This window comes from Sporisorium graminicola, chromosome SGRAM_8 (genome assembly GCF_005498985.1).
Source record: "Sporisorium graminicola strain CBS 10092 chromosome SGRAM_8, whole genome shotgun sequence".
NCBI lineage: Eukaryota > Fungi > Basidiomycota > Ustilaginomycetes > Ustilaginales > Ustilaginaceae > Sporisorium > Sporisorium graminicola.
The window spans coordinates 1,613,028-1,628,995 of NC_043738.1; the positions used below are offsets into that span (position 1 = coordinate 1,613,028).

Here is a 15,968-nt window from a genome sequence, read left to right on the forward strand (position 1 = left end):
ATTCGAATCATAGCTACGATCGACATTTGATCATCATCTTTTTCACGCGGAGGCCGGGGTGGAGAGCGCGTGATGCAGCTTGTCTTCCAATCGCTCGACCTCCTTCTTGAGCTTGTCAACATCTTCCTGATCCTGTGTGAGGAACTCGACTTCTCGCTTGGCGTTTTGCAGATCGCGACGGACGGTTTCGAGCTCGTCGCGCTCGGATCGACGTTCAGCGAGGAGCTGCTCGAGCTGCTCGTGGTGCTGGTTCGAGAGAAGAGCCACCTTCTCGGTGTGTGCAGCGTGAAGTCGCTCGAGATCGCTCATCTCTTGGTTCTCCTTGCCCTGCCCATCGAGGAGGTTCGAGGCCGTCGTCGGAGCAGCTGCGGCCTTGGACGCCATCAGAGCCAGCTCCTTGCTGGCCGCATCGCGAGCACGTTCGGCCTCGTCCAGCTTGTCCTGCAGATCCATGAGCTTCTCTAGATCCTGGAGACCCTTCTCTCTGAACGGCACGAGCGCCTCTTCGTGCTTTTCGGTGAGTTGGTTCACCTCGTCGACGTGCTTCTGAACGAGAGCCTGCTTGTCGGCTTCGTGCTGGTTTGAGATGGCCTCGAACTGCTCGACAAAGGCGGTCTGCGACTGGTTGTGAGCGTTGCGAGTTTCGGCAAGCTCCTGCTCCAGCTGCTCGACCTGTTTTCGCAGCGCCGAAGCCTCAGAAGAGCTGGCTGCTGCCGAATCGGAGGCGGCCTGCTTGGCCTGGTCGGAGGCAGAAGCCACCTCGGCCTCGAGCGTGCGGATGCGAGTGTCTCCGGCTTCCTTTTCCGTCTGCAGCTGCGCAAGCGCGTCCTTGATCTTCTTCAAGTCGCTCTGAGCGGCTGTGAGCTCCAGCTGCACACGCTTCAGCTCGCCCGAGTGTCGTTCGGCCGCCTCCGACAGGACGGCAGCATGCGTAGCCTGCTGCGCCTCGAGCTCGCTGGCGTGCGACTTCCGCAGCTGTTCCGCCGTCTTAGCGGACTGCTCTTTGAGGCTCTGGAGATCCGTCGAATGGTTGTCTCCCGCTTCGGCGCGTGCCTTTTCAAACGCGTCCATCAGTTTTTGATCGTGCTCGGATTTGACCTCGGCGACCTGGGCAGCATATTTGGCCTCCTGAGACGCAAGCTCGGCCTTGACCTGCTCCAAGGTCTTTTGCACCTCTTTCAGATGCTCCTCGGCAGCGCCGTTCTGAGATGACAGCTCCGAGGCGTGCTCTTCCCGGACCTGCAATAGCGTTGTTTCGTGGGCAGCAGCCAGCTTCGACAGCTCCTCAGCGTGACGGGAAGCATCTGCAGCCCGCATCTCTTGCAAGGCGGCCTGGTGCTCCTTTTGCAGTGTCTTGCGAAGCTGCTCCTCGGCATCGCGTCGAGTAGCATCAAGCTCGCTTGCCTTCTGCTTGTCGTGCTTGGCTTGGGCTTCCTCGAGGGCACGTTCGAGGCTCTTGGCATGTTCCACCGACAGCTCGCGACGAGCACTGTTGACAGCGTCCTCCAGCACAGCTGTGTGCTTCTGCTCCGCTTCCGTTCGAGCCTTTTCGACCGCCTGCGCGAGCGCTTCGCTGTGCTTTGTGTCGGCAGAGGCTTGATCTTGTTGATGTGAGTGTTGTGCCTTTGCAAGAGCGGCCGATTCAGCGGCAGCAACCGCTTCAGCGAGTCTGACCTCGAAGGCGGAAGAGTTGGCTTCCATTTGGCCTTGAAGGTCCTTGTTGCGCTGCTCGAGCTCAGCAAGCGCAGAGACCTGCTTCTCGAGCTCTGCGTTACGTTTCTGGACGGCAGCAAGCTCAGCTGCCTGTCTCTGTAGGTCTCCATGGCTCTCCTGGAGACCGTCCAAGTCAGCGGCCTTCTTTTGCAAATCTTCGTGGCTCTGCTTTAGAGCGGCCAGCTCCGCTTCCTTGTCAGCCAAGGTTGAGGCGCCATGCTCGCCAGCCGCGCTAGCTTCCTTGATCTTGTTCTGAAGTCCCACGAGCTGTGATTGCAGACCTTCGAGCTCAGCTTGCAACTTTTCATTCTGGGACAGCAAGGCTGCTTCCTTGTCGTTGGCCTCCTTGACCGCAGACTCTTGAGCCTGGCGCTGCTCTGCGAGCTGCTTGGTCGCTTGCTCGTCGCCAGCGGCTACCTTTTGCTCGTGGTCCAGAGTCAACTGCTGAATGCGTTGCTTTAGCTCGGTAACAGTCTTCTGGGAAGCCTGAGCCTCGTCGGACGCTTGCTTTGCGTTTAGTTGGTGCTCTTCGACCTGCTTGAGGCTCGCGCTGAGCTTCTCCTGAAGGGCCACCATCGCCTCAGACTGGGCGGTCTGCTTCTCCTTTGCGCTTGCATCCCGGGCAGCGGAAGCGTCTTCAAGAGCCGAACGAGCCTCTGCCAACTTAGCCTCAAGTTGTTCGATCTTGCCCTGTGCATCTGCAATGGCTTGCTCTTTCTCAGCGATGACGGCGTCATGCTGAGTAGCTCGATCGGTGTGCTGCTCATCGGAGGAGCCAAGCTGCGCCTGAAGTCGTTCGACCTCGGCTTCCAACTCTTTGACTCGGTCAGAAGAGGCTGAGTGTGTCCCGTCCTCCGGCTTCGATGCTGCCTCCTTTGCTTCGGCAAGTTTGGCTTCGGCAGCAGAAAGGCCGACAGTCTTGACTTGAAGCTCTTCGTCCTTGGCCTCGAGGTCCGACTTAAGTGAGTCCAGCTGATCGCTCTGTTCGGCTAGCTCGGCCTCCAACTTGGCCACTTTGTCCTGCAAGTCCTTGACAGCTGCGGAAGAAGGGACTCCACTGGGAGCCAGGCTCCTCCTGGCAGCAGCCGAGGCTGGCGTGGAAGGAGTCGTCGTCGCAGCGACCGGTCGTGTGGAGGAGGGGGCCAGGCTGGATCGGGCGGCTGACGCGGGGCGAACGGCTGTACCGGTGGTACTGGTGCCGTTGCTCGTGATGGACGCGCGACGAGCCGCGGCTGTGGCGGTAGCAGGCACTCCGCCGGAGGAAGCGCTCGATCCTGCAGCCGAGGCCCTCTTTGCTGCTAACGATGAAGCAGCGGTACCTGCCGTCGCCGAGACGGGAGGGCGTCGAGCGGCTATGGTGGAAGGTGCGGCAGCAGACGCGGTACTAGTCGGTTTGCGTACGGCTGTGGTCGTTGCCGATGGAGCTGTTGTCGAAGTCGCGCCTGCGGGCCTACGAACACCCGTAGCGCCGGTCGCGCCTACAGTAGAGCGGGCAGGCGATGGAGGCACGGTGGAAACGCGTCGTGCTGCCGCTGTAGAGGCTGCAGAAGCTGCGGGTCGAGTCGCTGTACTGGTCGCCCCGGCTGCGGATGGTCGTGCGGCGGCGGTGGTGGTGGTGGTGACAGTACCGGCGCCGCCTGGAGCCAAGCTTGTTCGGCCTGCTACGCTGGGGCGAGCGGCAGGAGCGCCAGGCCTGGTCGCAGTTGTCATTGTCGCTCCTCGAGCAGCAGTCACGCTGAGACGTCCTGCGACGCCGGTACGTGCGGCTCCGGATGCGCTTGCGGAAGGAGCTGTTCTGGTCGCAGTGGTGCCTGCTGCCGAGGTCCGTGCACCTGCAACAACTCGTCGAGCCGCCGTCGATGCCGCTGCGCCCTTCTTTGGGGCGACAGCGACACGAGTAGCTGCGGCAGAAGGGGTGGACGGTGCAGAAGGTTTGGGCGGCGTTGGGCTGCTGGCCTCCGACGCTGGCTCAGCTGGTTCGCTGTGCTTGGTGTCGTCTTCGGAGCCGGCTGGATCATCGCCAGCCTCGTCCTCGGCAATGACCTCACCGCCCTCTTTTTCGGAGGATGTACGGTCGCTGGGTGGCACGGCTTCATCTACCGACACATCGCCCGAAACGGGGTCGTGTTCAGGCAGATCGTGGACGTCGAGTCCCTCGTGCAAAGGCTCGTCGACCGACTCATTGTGTTGGTGTTCGACGTCCGACATGTTGAAGAATGCGTCACTCTCTAGGTCTTATGAGACGATGCGATGAAAGTATGATGGATGGCAAAATGAGCGTCGCTCTTGGCGCTCAATTCTGAAGTGTGCCGTGCTGTGCATGCGTGTGGACATCCGCTCGCTTGCGTGTGTGTTTGTCTAAATTGCATGTGATTTCTCAGAAAGAAGTGTCACTTTCGAATAATCACAGGCGGACGCGTCTCGGCACGGAAGGCGGTGGAAAACGCTCCGCCATCACAAGCAGCACGCAGTATTGAGATTGTGTTTGTTTATGTGGATCCATGTTGAAATGCTGGAATTGCTGGGATCATGTTGAATGCTTTTTGGGCGGGATATCATGTTGAATGGGTACAGAATACATAGGAGAAACAGATGCGAAGAGAGAGAGAAAAAAGACAATGACGACAATAGAGGGAGACCGGGAATCATACTAAGAGGGGACGAGCAGAGGGGAGCAGAGCTGTGCTAAGCCCGGACCAAAGCAGTTGATGCTGGATCCATGGGCAGGAGCTTGTGTAGTAGGATAGAACGAGATTCTTTAGGCAAGGGTCTTGCGGCACTCCTCGGCAGCAGCCACCATGTTGGTAAGCTGGGCGGTGCACTCATCCCAAGTTCGGGTCTTGAGACCACAGTCAGGGTTGACCCAGATCGAGTCCTTGGGGAGAACCTCGGCCATGGCCTGGATACGGCCGACCATCTCCTCCTTGGAGGGGACACGGGGCGAGTGGATGTCAAAGACACCGGGGCCGATGTGCGAAGGGTAGCCGACCTTCTTGAAGGCGCCGAGCAAGTGCTCACCGGACTTGGAGTGCTCAATCGAGATCATGTCGGCGTCGAGCTCGATGATCGACTTCATGATGAGCGAGAAGTCCGAGTAGCAGAAGTGCGAGGCGATGTTCATGGCATCCGAGCAGCCCGAGGTCGAGAGACGGAACGAGTCGACGGCCCATCGCAGGTAGCCGGCCCAGTCCTTCTGGCGGAGAGGAAGACCCTCACGGATGGCGGGCTCGTCGACCTGGACGGCACGGACACCGGCGTTCTCGAGGTCGATGACCTCGTCACGGAGTGCGAGGGCGATCTGCTTGGACTGCACCTCCTTGCTGATGTCGGCACGGGGGAACGACCAGTTGAGGATGGTGACGGGACCGGTAAGCATGCCCTTCATGGGCTTCTTGGTGAGGCTCTGGGCGTACGACGACCAGCGCACGGTCATGGGAGCAGGACGACTGACGTCCGAGACGACAACGGGGGGGCGGACGTAACGCGAACCGAACGACTGGACCCAGGCGTTCTGGGTGAAGACGAAGCCGTCGAGCAGCTCACCGAAGTACTGAACCATGTCGTTACGCTCGGGCTCACCGTGGACGAGCACGTCGAGGTTGAGAGCCTCTTGCTTCTCAACGACCATCTTGATCTCGTCCTCGAGGAACTTCTCGTACTCCTCCTTGGTGATCTCAGACTTGGTGAAGCGGGCACGGTACTGACGGATCTCCTTGGTCTGAGGGAACGAGCCGATGGTGGTGGTGGGGAAGACGGGGAGGTTAAGGTGCTCCTTCTGGACCTCCTTACGGGTGCTGAAAGGCGACTTGCGCGCAAGGTCCTCGGGCTTGATGTTGGCGACGCGCTCACGGACGGCGGGGTCCGAGTTCTTCTCAAAGTCACGGCGGGCCTTGATGCTCTTCTCGTTGGTGGCAAGGGCGTCGGCGGCGGAGCTGGGGTCGCGGAGGGCGGCAGCAAGGGTGGCGATCTCGGCGCACTTCTCGTTGGCGAACGAGAACCAGTCGAGAACCTCGGCGCTGAGCTTCTTCTCGTTGGCGATGGTGATGGGGGTGTGGAGGAGCGAGGACGACGAGGCGATCTGGACACGCGAGGCGTCGCCGAGCTTCTCGACAGCCTTCTGGGCGGTCTGGAGGGCGGCACTCAAGTCGGTCTTCCAGATGTTACGGCCCGAGACGAGACCGAGCGAGACGACGTGCTTGGTGTTGGCAAAGGCGGCGAGCACCTCATCGAGCTGCTCGGGGGCACGGTCGAGGTCGACGTGGAGACCGGCGACGGGGAGCGTCTTGACGATCTCGAGGTTCGACTCGAGCTTGTTGAAGTAGGTAGCGATGAGGATCTTGACCGAGGGGGCAGCCTTGGCGATGGCCTCGTAAGCGGCCTTGAACTCGGCGGCGTACTGCTGGGCACGGTCGAGGACGAGAACAGGCTCATCGATCTGAACCCACTCGGCACCGGCCTCGCCGAGCTTGGCGATGAGCTCACCGTAGACGGGGGCGAGCTTGGAGAGGAGCGAGACGGGGTCGAGCTCGGCGTCCTTGGCGTCCTTGCCAGGCTTGCCGAGAGCGAGGAGGGTGACGGGACCGACGAGGACGGGGCGGGCGTTGTAACCGGCCTCCTTGGCTTCAACAAAGTCGTCGATGGGCTTGGTGTTGTTGATCTTGAACTCGGTGGACTCGCTCAGCTCGGGGACGAGGTAGTGGTAGTTCGAGTCGAACCACTTCTGCATCTCGGTGGCGGGGAGATCGACGCCGTTCTTCTGGTGACCACGGGCCATCGCGAAGTAGGTGTCGAGGGCATCGAGACCGGACTTGGCGTAGTTCTCGGGAATGAGGTTGAAGGTGTTTGAGGCGTCGAGGACGTGGTCGTAGAGCGAGAAGGTACCAGTGGGGATAACATCAACGCCGGCGTCCTTGATGAACTTGTAGGTCTGGAGACGCTGCTCCTTGGCGACCTTGAGGAGCTCCTCCTGGGAGGTCTTGCCGCCCCAGTAGGCCTCGAGGGCCTTCTTGACCTCACGCTGAGGGCCAATGCGGGGGTAACCGAGAACGGCAGAGGTACTGCGGAGAGAACGGGGGGATATGTCAGAAGACGATTCAGATCGAGACATTTACAAAAGAAGCTATCAAATACTTACGCCATTTTGGTAGGTATGTGGAAGGGACGAACGAGATGTGGATGTAAAATGATCAACGAGGTGAAACAGGGACGTCTAAATCAGAGGATTGAGACGACGACAGGCTAGCTTCCTGAATGCGTGTACGAGTAAGGAGAAGCTGTGCTTGGGGTTCTGGGACGGAGGAGAGAGATTGAGATGATGGGGTGAGAGGATGAAGTATGTGGTGAGAAGGAAAGAGGCGAGGCCGAACAAGGCGAGAAGAAATAGGTTTTGCAAGGATGAGCGAGCGAGGGTGTCGCGCTAGGGCCAGGCCACTTGATGATCTTCCCTCAGAGGAATCGCAGCCGTAGACGTTGCAACAGCTGCTGCAGAAGCAGAGAAGGACGACACCCTCGCTCGCTCGCTTTCCTTCTCGCTTGCCACTTGGCCCCAGCCATGCTGTCGGAAGACTGAGTGAGTGGAATGGAAGACTTGGACAAGGCAACTGGACAGTGTTGGATTTGAACATGCGCGTCCCAAACGCACGTTTTCTCATCCAATCGAAAATGAGCAGATTTTTTTCATCTTATGGTTTTCTTCCTTTTCGAGTGTCGCTGTCTCTCTTTCTCTCGCTTTCAAATCTTCTTACTTGCTCCGCTTCCACCGCGAACTTGGGGCCCATAATCTGATTTTCTCGTTCTTCCCGATTTGCCTTGTGCAGACGCGGAAATCTTTGGCGAATCAAGCTGGCCTTTTCCCGAGGGCGTGTCAGTCGGTGTCGTCTGCCACCCACCCACAGGACTCGTGCATCTGCTCCGCCTGCGTCAGGGAAAAGGCGTGATTTGCAGCGTCGACCGACTGAGAGAAAAATTTCGAGTCAGTCTAGCTCAGCCTTGGTCCCTCCTTTTCCCCTCTTGTTCCCTTCACAACTTTGATCTGTTCAGGCATTCTGGTTGGTCGGCGACGACATGTGCGGGTGGGGTCGTGCTCACGTTTGATCTTGGCCGGCGTACACTCTCGTCGGACCCTCTTCACCTTTGAGTAAGCTCGAGCGTTCCGGATTGCATCCAAAGGGTCCGCCGCCGATGAGCTTCTTTTCTGTTGGATTGGAGGTATGAAGTGCTCGAGCTCAATTTGTGACTGGGCCATTGACATGAAACAATCCTGCCTGTCGAACGTTGCAGAAAGGAGGACTGCGCACCAACTATGGTCTGCACGCTGCGCACGTTGGCCCGGCGACGAAAATATCTCCAGCTTGTCTAACCCAGCGCCCTAACACTCAACTTGCACGTGTAATTGTTGTTAGATCGGCTTCTTGTTGTTATCTCGGGATAAAAGGTGGGCCGTGCGGCTGGCGGTGCTTTTGACCCTGAATGACGGTTCGGCTGCGTGTCAGCTCTGGCTCCGATGGCAGTACGCCTCACCTTGCCGTGGACACCGTCGTCCATCACCATCTCGGCACACTACAGCATCACACAACGAGCAGGACACCATGTCCACGATCGCACACTCGCTGCGCGACTATCGCTCTCCGACCCGACCGCAGCTCTTCGCACACGCCTTCTCCCTGCCAGCGGGAGAATCACCCATCATAGATGCAGAGATCACCTCGTCGGTCCTGTCGCTCTCAGCCGCGACCAAGGATGGATTGCAGGAAGATCAGGTCTATGCGGGTCGATTGACCCTCACACAGTCCTTCCTGTGCTTTGCGAGTCAGGGCGATCGTGGCCGTAGCTGTCGAATGAACCTGCCGCTATGGTGCGTGCGCCGCGTCGAACGTCTCAATACCAAGGGCACCGTCTTCGCCCTCAGCATCGTCGTGTGGCACGGTATGAAGATCATCCTTCAACTTAATGCGCTGCGACCCACTTGCGAGCACTTCTGCGCCATCCTGCGCGATCAACTCCGCGCTCAGTTGGGCAACATGAAGCTGCTCAAGCCGTTCCTCGCTGGCTGCTACAGCGAGTTTCTTATTTCGGACGACCTCTCCGATCCCAAGGGCAAGCGCACGGTCACAGATACAACCTCTACACCAGCATCCGAAGCGGACGAACCTTCCCTCGGTGCATCGGCGGATCCTTCGGGTGCGACCGCCGTCACCGATGCGTCTGCAGACAAGGAGTCTCCAAAGTATCAAGCTGGACTAGGCGCCGTCTTTGGCTTCCCAGGCGATGCGCGCAAGTTGAGGGAGAAGAGCAAGCTCAAGCTCTGGCGCGACTACTTTTTTACACACGGGCGCAACCTCACCTTGCTGCGATATCCGCAATTCTTGCGTCTCGTGCAGGTCGGCCTCCCGAATCGACTTCGCGGAGAGATCTGGGAGCTTACCAGCGGATCCATCTATAACCGGTTTGCGCACGCCGGCGAATACCAAGCCATTCTCAAACGATACGAAGGTATCACCAGCACGAGCACCGAGGAGATCGAGAAGGACCTCAATCGCAGTCTGCCCGAATATCCAGCCTATCAGACTCCCGAAGGCATCGAGACGCTACGTCGGGTTTTGGTGGCGTACAGCTGGAAGAACCCAGAATTGGGCTACTGCCAAGCGATGAACATTGTCGTAGCGGCCATCCTGATTTACATGAGCGAGGAGCAGTGCTTCTGGCTGCTCGACACGTTGTGCGAGAGGCTGCTACCCGGCTACTATACGCAGTCCATGTCCGGCACGCTGCTCGACCAAAAGGTGTTCGAGAATCTGGTGCAGCGCACGCTGCCCATGATCCACGAACACTTTGTCAAGACCGACATTCAGCTGAGCGTGGCGTCGCTGCCCTGGTTTCTGTCGCTGTACATCAACTCGATGCCTATGATCTTCGCGTTCCGCATCGTCGACTGTTTCATGGCCATGGGGCCGAAGGTGCTCTTCCAGGTGGGTCTCGCCATCCTCAAGATCAACGGTGAAGAACTGCTGCAGGTGACCGACGATGGCGCTTTCATCAACCTGATCAAGGGCTACTTCCGTTCGCTGGGCGACAGCGCACATCCGAACAGCACCAATCCACGTCACCGACAGATCACCAACTTCCAGGAGCTGCTGGTAGTGGCGTTCCGCGAGTTTGGTATCATCACGGACGAGACTATTGCGAGCGAACGCCGACGCTTCCGACAAGAGATTGTGCAAGAGATTGAGCTGTTTGCCAAGCGCAGCGCGATCCGCAACCTCAAGCACCACGGTCGCTTCTCCAAGGAGCAGATCGGACTCATCTACGATCAAGTGGTTGAATCCATCTACCGGGCAAGACACGCGCCCGGAGCGGTCACCGACGCCAAAGCCAATCCGAACGCCGGCATCGTAGCCAACGATCCTAAGGAGGTGATGGAGAAGGCGCTGGCGCGGGACGCGAACAAGGAGAGCGGTGAGGAAGCGCTCAACGACTATAAGGAGATGCGCATCGACTTGAAGACGTTCCGACTGTTCCTGGGAGAGGTAGCGACGTGGGCACGAGACGAGTACGTCGTCTCGAACGGCTTTCAAGAGCGGGTGGAGAGGCGGGTTCCGGAGCACGAGACGGTGGCACGGCTCTTCCGCTTCTGGGACAAGGAGAAGCGCGGGACGCTGTCACTGCAGGACATAGTGAGTGGACTAGACGCCATCATGTTTAATCAGGACGACGTGATGGCAAGCATCCAGTGGGTCTTTGAGCTGCATTCCGAAGGACGGCCTTCGTTGACCAAGGACGAAGTGCTGCGGCTGAGCGAGTCGCTGCTGTTCTTCTTCCGCAACGAGTCGAACGACGGCTACTTGGGGGCCGTGTCTCAGCTCATCGCGCAGGCATTCGAGCATGGTGGCGAGGGAAGCTACGAGAACAAGGCGTCGGCTGCGTCCGCAACGGCGTCCGCAGCGAATCCGGAAGCTCTGGTGTGAAGAGCTGGCATCCTCTCCGTCTTGTTTCTTTCCTTAAAAACGTCGAGTCCTTTTCGATTCTTCCCTTCTGTCGCCATTCGCATAGCATTCCGAGCATGAACAATCGCATCTTTGCCCATTCACGTCTGTGCTGTTTGCGACGAAAGAAGAGACATGGTCAAAAATCGAGACCATGGTTCGGCGAGAGGCAAGGAAGGGGCCGATTGTTTGGGACGCCACGAACGGTGCGCCAGCGTGGAGACCGTACGCGTTTCAAAAAAGGAAGAAAGGACAAGCTGCTGGGTGTGTCAGTGCAGGAGTGTGTGTTTTACAAATGAGGCGCACGCGCCTCCAAATTCGCTGTGTCTCTATGGCCGACATTTGCTGTCTCTCTTTTTTACCCGTCTGCTGGAGCTGCAGCGCGCCAAAATCTGGAACAGCAGAGCCAGCAAGCGGACTCCCAGCGGCAAAGCCACACGCAAGCACGAGCGACAGAGAAAAGCCTCGGATCACACGAACGAACACTCGCTCAAATCTCGAATGTGGTTTGCATCTCTGCTTTGCTTCATTGCTTGCCTAGTTACTTTCAGGTCGTTCTTCTTCGCAGGACTCTCTCCGCCTACTCATCCTCGATTGCAGCAAGATTCTCTTTGCTCTTCTAGACCATCGTCTTTTAGCCGGCTCGACCATCTCACTCGTAGGGCTTCGCTCGCTTCTTGATCCGATTGCTGGCTGTACCGACCGCCACCGTCCCTGGCACGCAATCGATCGCATCTGTCCTTGGCTGCGAGTTCTCGCTGCGCCTGCTCTCCTCGAGTCGCCTCAACGTAGGCTAGAATCTCGTTCCAGCACACACAGGCACAGCCCGGGTTAGCCTCCGTCTCGCACTGCTTCCGCCCGCACGACAGGTAGGTTTTCTCAATAGCTCGTTCGACACCGACTGCGTGGCTTCCTCTATGCGCTCCATGTCTCGCAGTGCTGTATTGCAGAAGCTGATACGACCCCCTCCTCTCGTTCCGTCTACTCCTCTGTACGGGTTTCTCGCCAACAGACGCGTTCATCGAAACGTCTCGGAACTTGCTCCGAACACTCACTTCTCATCCTCCTGAGCGGTAGCCACGCGCTGAGATCAATCGTGGCACGCAATGTCGACTCCCGCCCAGGTAGACAGGCAGCAGAGGCTCGTTAAAGCCATTGGCCAAATCACCAACAAGCCTGCTCCGCCTGAGATTGACTTTACCGTCCACACCACGGACGACGGAACCCAGGTTAGCACCCAAGAGCGTGTCATCAAAGATGTGCAGGCACCAGCATTCCAGAAACCCACCGACGAGCAGTTCTTCAGCACAAAGGACCCCTCCAAGCCCGACATTGCTTTCCTCAAGAACCACTTCTACCGCGAGGGCCGTCTCACTGATGACCAGGCCCGCTTCATCTTGACAAGAGCCACCGAGATCCTGCGTCAAGAACCCAACCTGCTCGAGGTTGACGCTCCCATCACCGTCTGTGGTGACATCCACGGCCAGTACTACGATCTCATGAAGCTCTTTGAAGTCGGTGGCAACCCCGCAGACACCCGGTACCTCTTCTTGGGCGACTACGTCGACCGCGGCTACTTTTCCATCGAGTGCGTTCTCTACCTCTGGGCATTGAAGATCTGGTACCCGGACACACTCTTTCTCCTTCGTGGCAACCACGAGTGCCGCCACTTGACCGACTACTTTACCTTCAAGCTCGAGTGCAAGCACAAGTACTCGGAAGAGATCTACGACCTCTGCATGGAGTCCTTCTGCACGCTTCCCCTTGCTGCCGTCATGAACAAGCAGTTCCTCTGCATTCATGGCGGCCTCTCGCCGGAGCTTCAGACCCTCGACGACCTTCGCAGCATCGACCGCTTCCGCGAGCCGCCCACACACGGTCTTATGTGTGATCTCCTCTGGGCTGATCCTCTCGAAGACTTTGGTTCGGAAAAGACCAACGAGAGCTTCATCCACAACCATGTGCGAGGCTGCTCCTACTTTTTCACGTACAATGCTGCCTGTCAATTCCTCGAGCGCAATCAGCTTCTGTCCATCATCCGAGCGCACGAAGCGCAGGATGCCGGATACCGCATGTACCGCAAAACGAAGACCACAGGCTTTCCTTCCGTCATGACCATCTTCTCAGCACCCAACTACCTCGACGTCTACAACAACAAGGCAGCCGTGCTCAAGTACGAAAACAACGTCATGAACATTCGACAGTTCAACTGCACACCGCATCCCTACTGGCTTCCCAACTTCATGGACGTATTCACCTGGAGTTTGCCCTTTGTCGGCGAAAAGATCACCGACATGCTCATCGCCATTCTCAACGTATGCAGCAAAGAGGAGCTCGAGGAGGAGGAAGAGGAGGACGAGATTCCCACCACACCTACCTCCACCGCCGAGGAGGAGACCGCCGAACGCAGAACCATCATCAAGAACAAGATCCTCGCCGTGGGCCGGATGTCGCGCGTCTTTGCCCTCTTGCGAGAAGAGGCCGAACGTGTTTCAGAGCTAAAGTCGTCGCAGACCGCCAAATTGCCGTATGGTACGCTGGTGCTCAGCTCCGAGGCGGCAAAGGATTCGATCGCCAACTTCGACGATGCTCGAAAGGTGGACATCGAAAACGAGCGTCTGCCACCCGACCTCATCGATGCCGACGAGGCCGGGCCTGCTTCGCCTGCCGATGGAGCGCGCGTCTCGTCGCCTGCCTTCGAGGAGATGACTTCTCCCGGCAGCCCGGCCTCGCCTGCGACGCCCAGCTCGCCCATCGCAGGCGGTCACCGCCGCGGACACTCGAGGACAAGCAGTCTGGGCACCACCATGTCGAGTCCTTCCAACCGTCGCCGCTCGCTCGAGTCAACAGTCAGCATGATCCGCGAGGCGCTCGAGGGCACGGATGCAGCAGACGACAAGCATCTCGAGAAGCTTGCAAACGACATCACCTCGCCCGTCTCACCAAAGGGTAGCATCGACTCTACAGCGCAAGCTCGACCATACGCCAACAAATGAGAATAGATACAGTCGCACCGCATTCCAGCTCTCTTTTCCATTTTCACGCTTCAGCTTGCGTCTTTTTCAGACTCGATCGCATCGCTCTTTGTTGTGTGCCAAAAGCCTTTCTGCCCTCTTTGCATGATTGCTGTAGTGGTCGCTGTATGTGTGAACTGCGATTCGTGGGCAGTGCGTTGGAAGATGAACATCGCCCAGGCGGACAAACACGGGCAGAAGAGCAGAAGGAGGTGACATCGCAGCCGAAGGGAGCCAAAACCGGGCTGACCGTGAGTGTGGTGTGGGGATCAACGCAGGCCACGCTCTCGTTGGTCAAAGTACTGAGGTTGGAGGTGAGGAGAGGATAGTCAGTATCGTGCGTCATCTGCAACGGGCCAGTTTGGGGAAAAGACCACTCACTTCATCTAGAAGATCGAAGAACGCCTCCTTGTCCTGTTGTGTGAAGCGAGAGAATTCGATGTGACCTGTAGCTTGGCTGGTTGGGTATGCATGCTGCGTTTGCGCTGGGGGGTACGGCGGGGGTGGATTGCTCGTGCCATTCTCATTCTGCATTCGTGCCGGTAACGCGGGTGGGGGTGCCACAGCTGCTGTGCCAGAATGACGAGAGGGAGGCGGCGGGGGTCGACCTTTGTTCAGCGCCGACGGCGGGGCAGGAGGCACCCGGCTTCGCTCAGGCACCACGGTCGAAGCGTGCTCTGCCCCCTCGCCTCCAGCCGCTGACGCCCTCGATTCAACGTCTCGATTCCACCGCGGGTTCTCGCCCTTTAGCATGTTCATCCGATCCTGCAGCCCAATGCGGCTGCCAGCGGACCCGCCACCGCCGGCATTGGCTTCGCGCTGTTGACGAAACTTGTGCTTCGCATCCTCGCCGAAATCGTCGAGCTTCTTGTTAAAGTCCTTGCGCCAGTCGTCCCACGGCATCGCTGCGGTCTTGTCTTGTCGCCGTCAGAGTTGCTTGTCAGGTCAGTGCGGCCTGGGACCCAGTTGCAGAGCGGAAAGGATTTGAGCGGCGAGTCGGTTGCTCGCTGTCGATCCGGCACACGATGTAGGAGCATGAGAAGGAGCACAGCCAAAGAGAATGCGCACGAGACGGGCCTGAGCTTTATTGACCGCCTCCGCGGCCGCTGAGAAACCAAGGCTGTGTGCCCTGTGCGTAGCATAGTGGAGGACTTCGAAGTTATCCCCTTTCCTCACTATATATATATGCAATGCTATTTCGGGCTGACATAGAAGTGGGCCAATCGTATAGTGGCTTATTATGCTGTCTTAGGGCAATCGCCTCCTTCGGGAGGATGCACTAAGTTGACAGAGGTCCCCGGTTCGATTCCGGGTTGGCCCCCTCCTTTTTTCACCCTCACATTTCGCACTTTTCGCCTCGATTTAGACCCTTTTTTTTCTATCGTGAAATGTTCCATTGAGAAGGCATTCAATATGCCCTTTTTTGCTCACGGGATACGTAGAACATCAATGAATAACAATCAGACCGTTCCCTCTAATCTTGGGACCAACAGAGTGATGTCAGCTTCAATACAGTCTTCGGTACAGTATCATCACAAATGCTGCCTTTGGCATGATCAGCTCGGCAGCACGGCGTCAATGGCAGGGTTCTGCTCACAGTTGGCTCGGAGGTCAAGTGACGGTATCGAGATGCAGGGCAGGAAAAGGTAGGAAAGTCTGAAGAAGACCCGTACAGTGTAGGACACGCGTCTTGCTCAGGGAAAAGGGGTTTCGCCTGGGCGGACTTTGACAGGCTCGATCTGCCCCGAATGCCGAAGCCGTGCTGTGCTGCGATTGAAATTTTGGAAGGACCCCTGATGTGTCTGAGAAGGCTGACGGGTATGTAGAGTTTGATGCCATTTGCACCTGTCGGAAGGGTTGGCTTCCTGCCCAATGGCTGGCCCCTTTCCTCATCCTCGGCATCAGATCCTTCCAGTCGCCGGGAAAGGGCTCGCGCTTTGGCATGGAAGGAGCCAGCAAAGTGACATTCGTTCAAGAAATGGAGTGAGAATGTCATCGTGCGTGCAAAGACCATTCACAATTGCGGGGACGTCCCCCTTGTCTCCATATGTATTGTGGGGTCTTCGCCTTCTCCGCTGCAACTACCAGCTTTCATCATTGCTACCGTCACCATCCTACTCTCGACCTGCCGCCTACTTCTTCGCCATCAACTTACTACCTTACCTCCTTCTCTTGTAACAAGCCAGCTTCCTTGACTGCATCGAGCCTTTACATACTGGGGACCCGTCGACGAGGAGCCCTCAGCATGGCCAGACTCGGA

At 57.9% G+C, this 15,968-nt stretch overlaps 5 protein-coding genes across 5 annotated transcripts; 2 read left to right on the plus strand and 3 right to left on the minus strand.

Moving 5' to 3' along the window:
• Positions 1–42: 42 nt before the first annotated feature.
• EX895_006306 (uncharacterized protein) lies at positions 43–3,921 on the minus strand (the record flags this gene model as incomplete). Its single annotated transcript, XM_029886898.1, has 1 exon — positions 43–3,921. The coding sequence occupies one exon, from the start codon at positions 3,919–3,921 to the stop codon at positions 43–45; it is 3,879 nt and encodes a 1,292-aa protein (XP_029737211.1).
• Positions 3,922–4,471: 550 nt separating this feature from the next.
• EX895_006307 (uncharacterized protein) lies at positions 4,472–6,852 on the minus strand (the record flags this gene model as incomplete). The annotated part of the gene is made up of 2 exons (XM_029886899.1): positions 4,472–6,770; positions 6,848–6,852. The coding sequence occupies 2 exons, from the start codon at positions 6,850–6,852 to the stop codon at positions 4,472–4,474; spliced, it is 2,304 nt and encodes a 767-aa protein (XP_029737212.1).
• A 1,448-nt stretch (positions 6,853–8,300) lies between these two features.
• Positions 8,301–10,676, plus strand: EX895_006308 (uncharacterized protein; the record flags this gene model as incomplete). Its single annotated transcript, XM_029886900.1, has 1 exon — positions 8,301–10,676. The coding sequence occupies one exon, from the start codon at positions 8,301–8,303 to the stop codon at positions 10,674–10,676; it is 2,376 nt and encodes a 791-aa protein (XP_029737213.1).
• Positions 10,677–12,433: 1,757 nt separating this feature from the next.
• On the plus strand, positions 12,434–13,690 carry EX895_006309 (uncharacterized protein; the record flags this gene model as incomplete). The annotated part of the gene is made up of 1 exon (XM_029886901.1): positions 12,434–13,690. One exon carries the CDS (start codon positions 12,434–12,436, stop codon positions 13,688–13,690), a length of 1,257 nt encoding a protein of 418 aa, XP_029737214.1.
• Positions 13,691–13,977: 287 nt separating this feature from the next.
• Positions 13,978–14,611, minus strand: EX895_006310 (uncharacterized protein; the record flags this gene model as incomplete). The annotated part of the gene is made up of 2 exons (XM_029886902.1): positions 13,978–14,010; positions 14,090–14,611. The coding sequence occupies 2 exons, from the start codon at positions 14,609–14,611 to the stop codon at positions 13,978–13,980; spliced, it is 555 nt and encodes a 184-aa protein (XP_029737215.1).
• Positions 14,612–15,968: the final 1,357 nt, after the last annotated feature.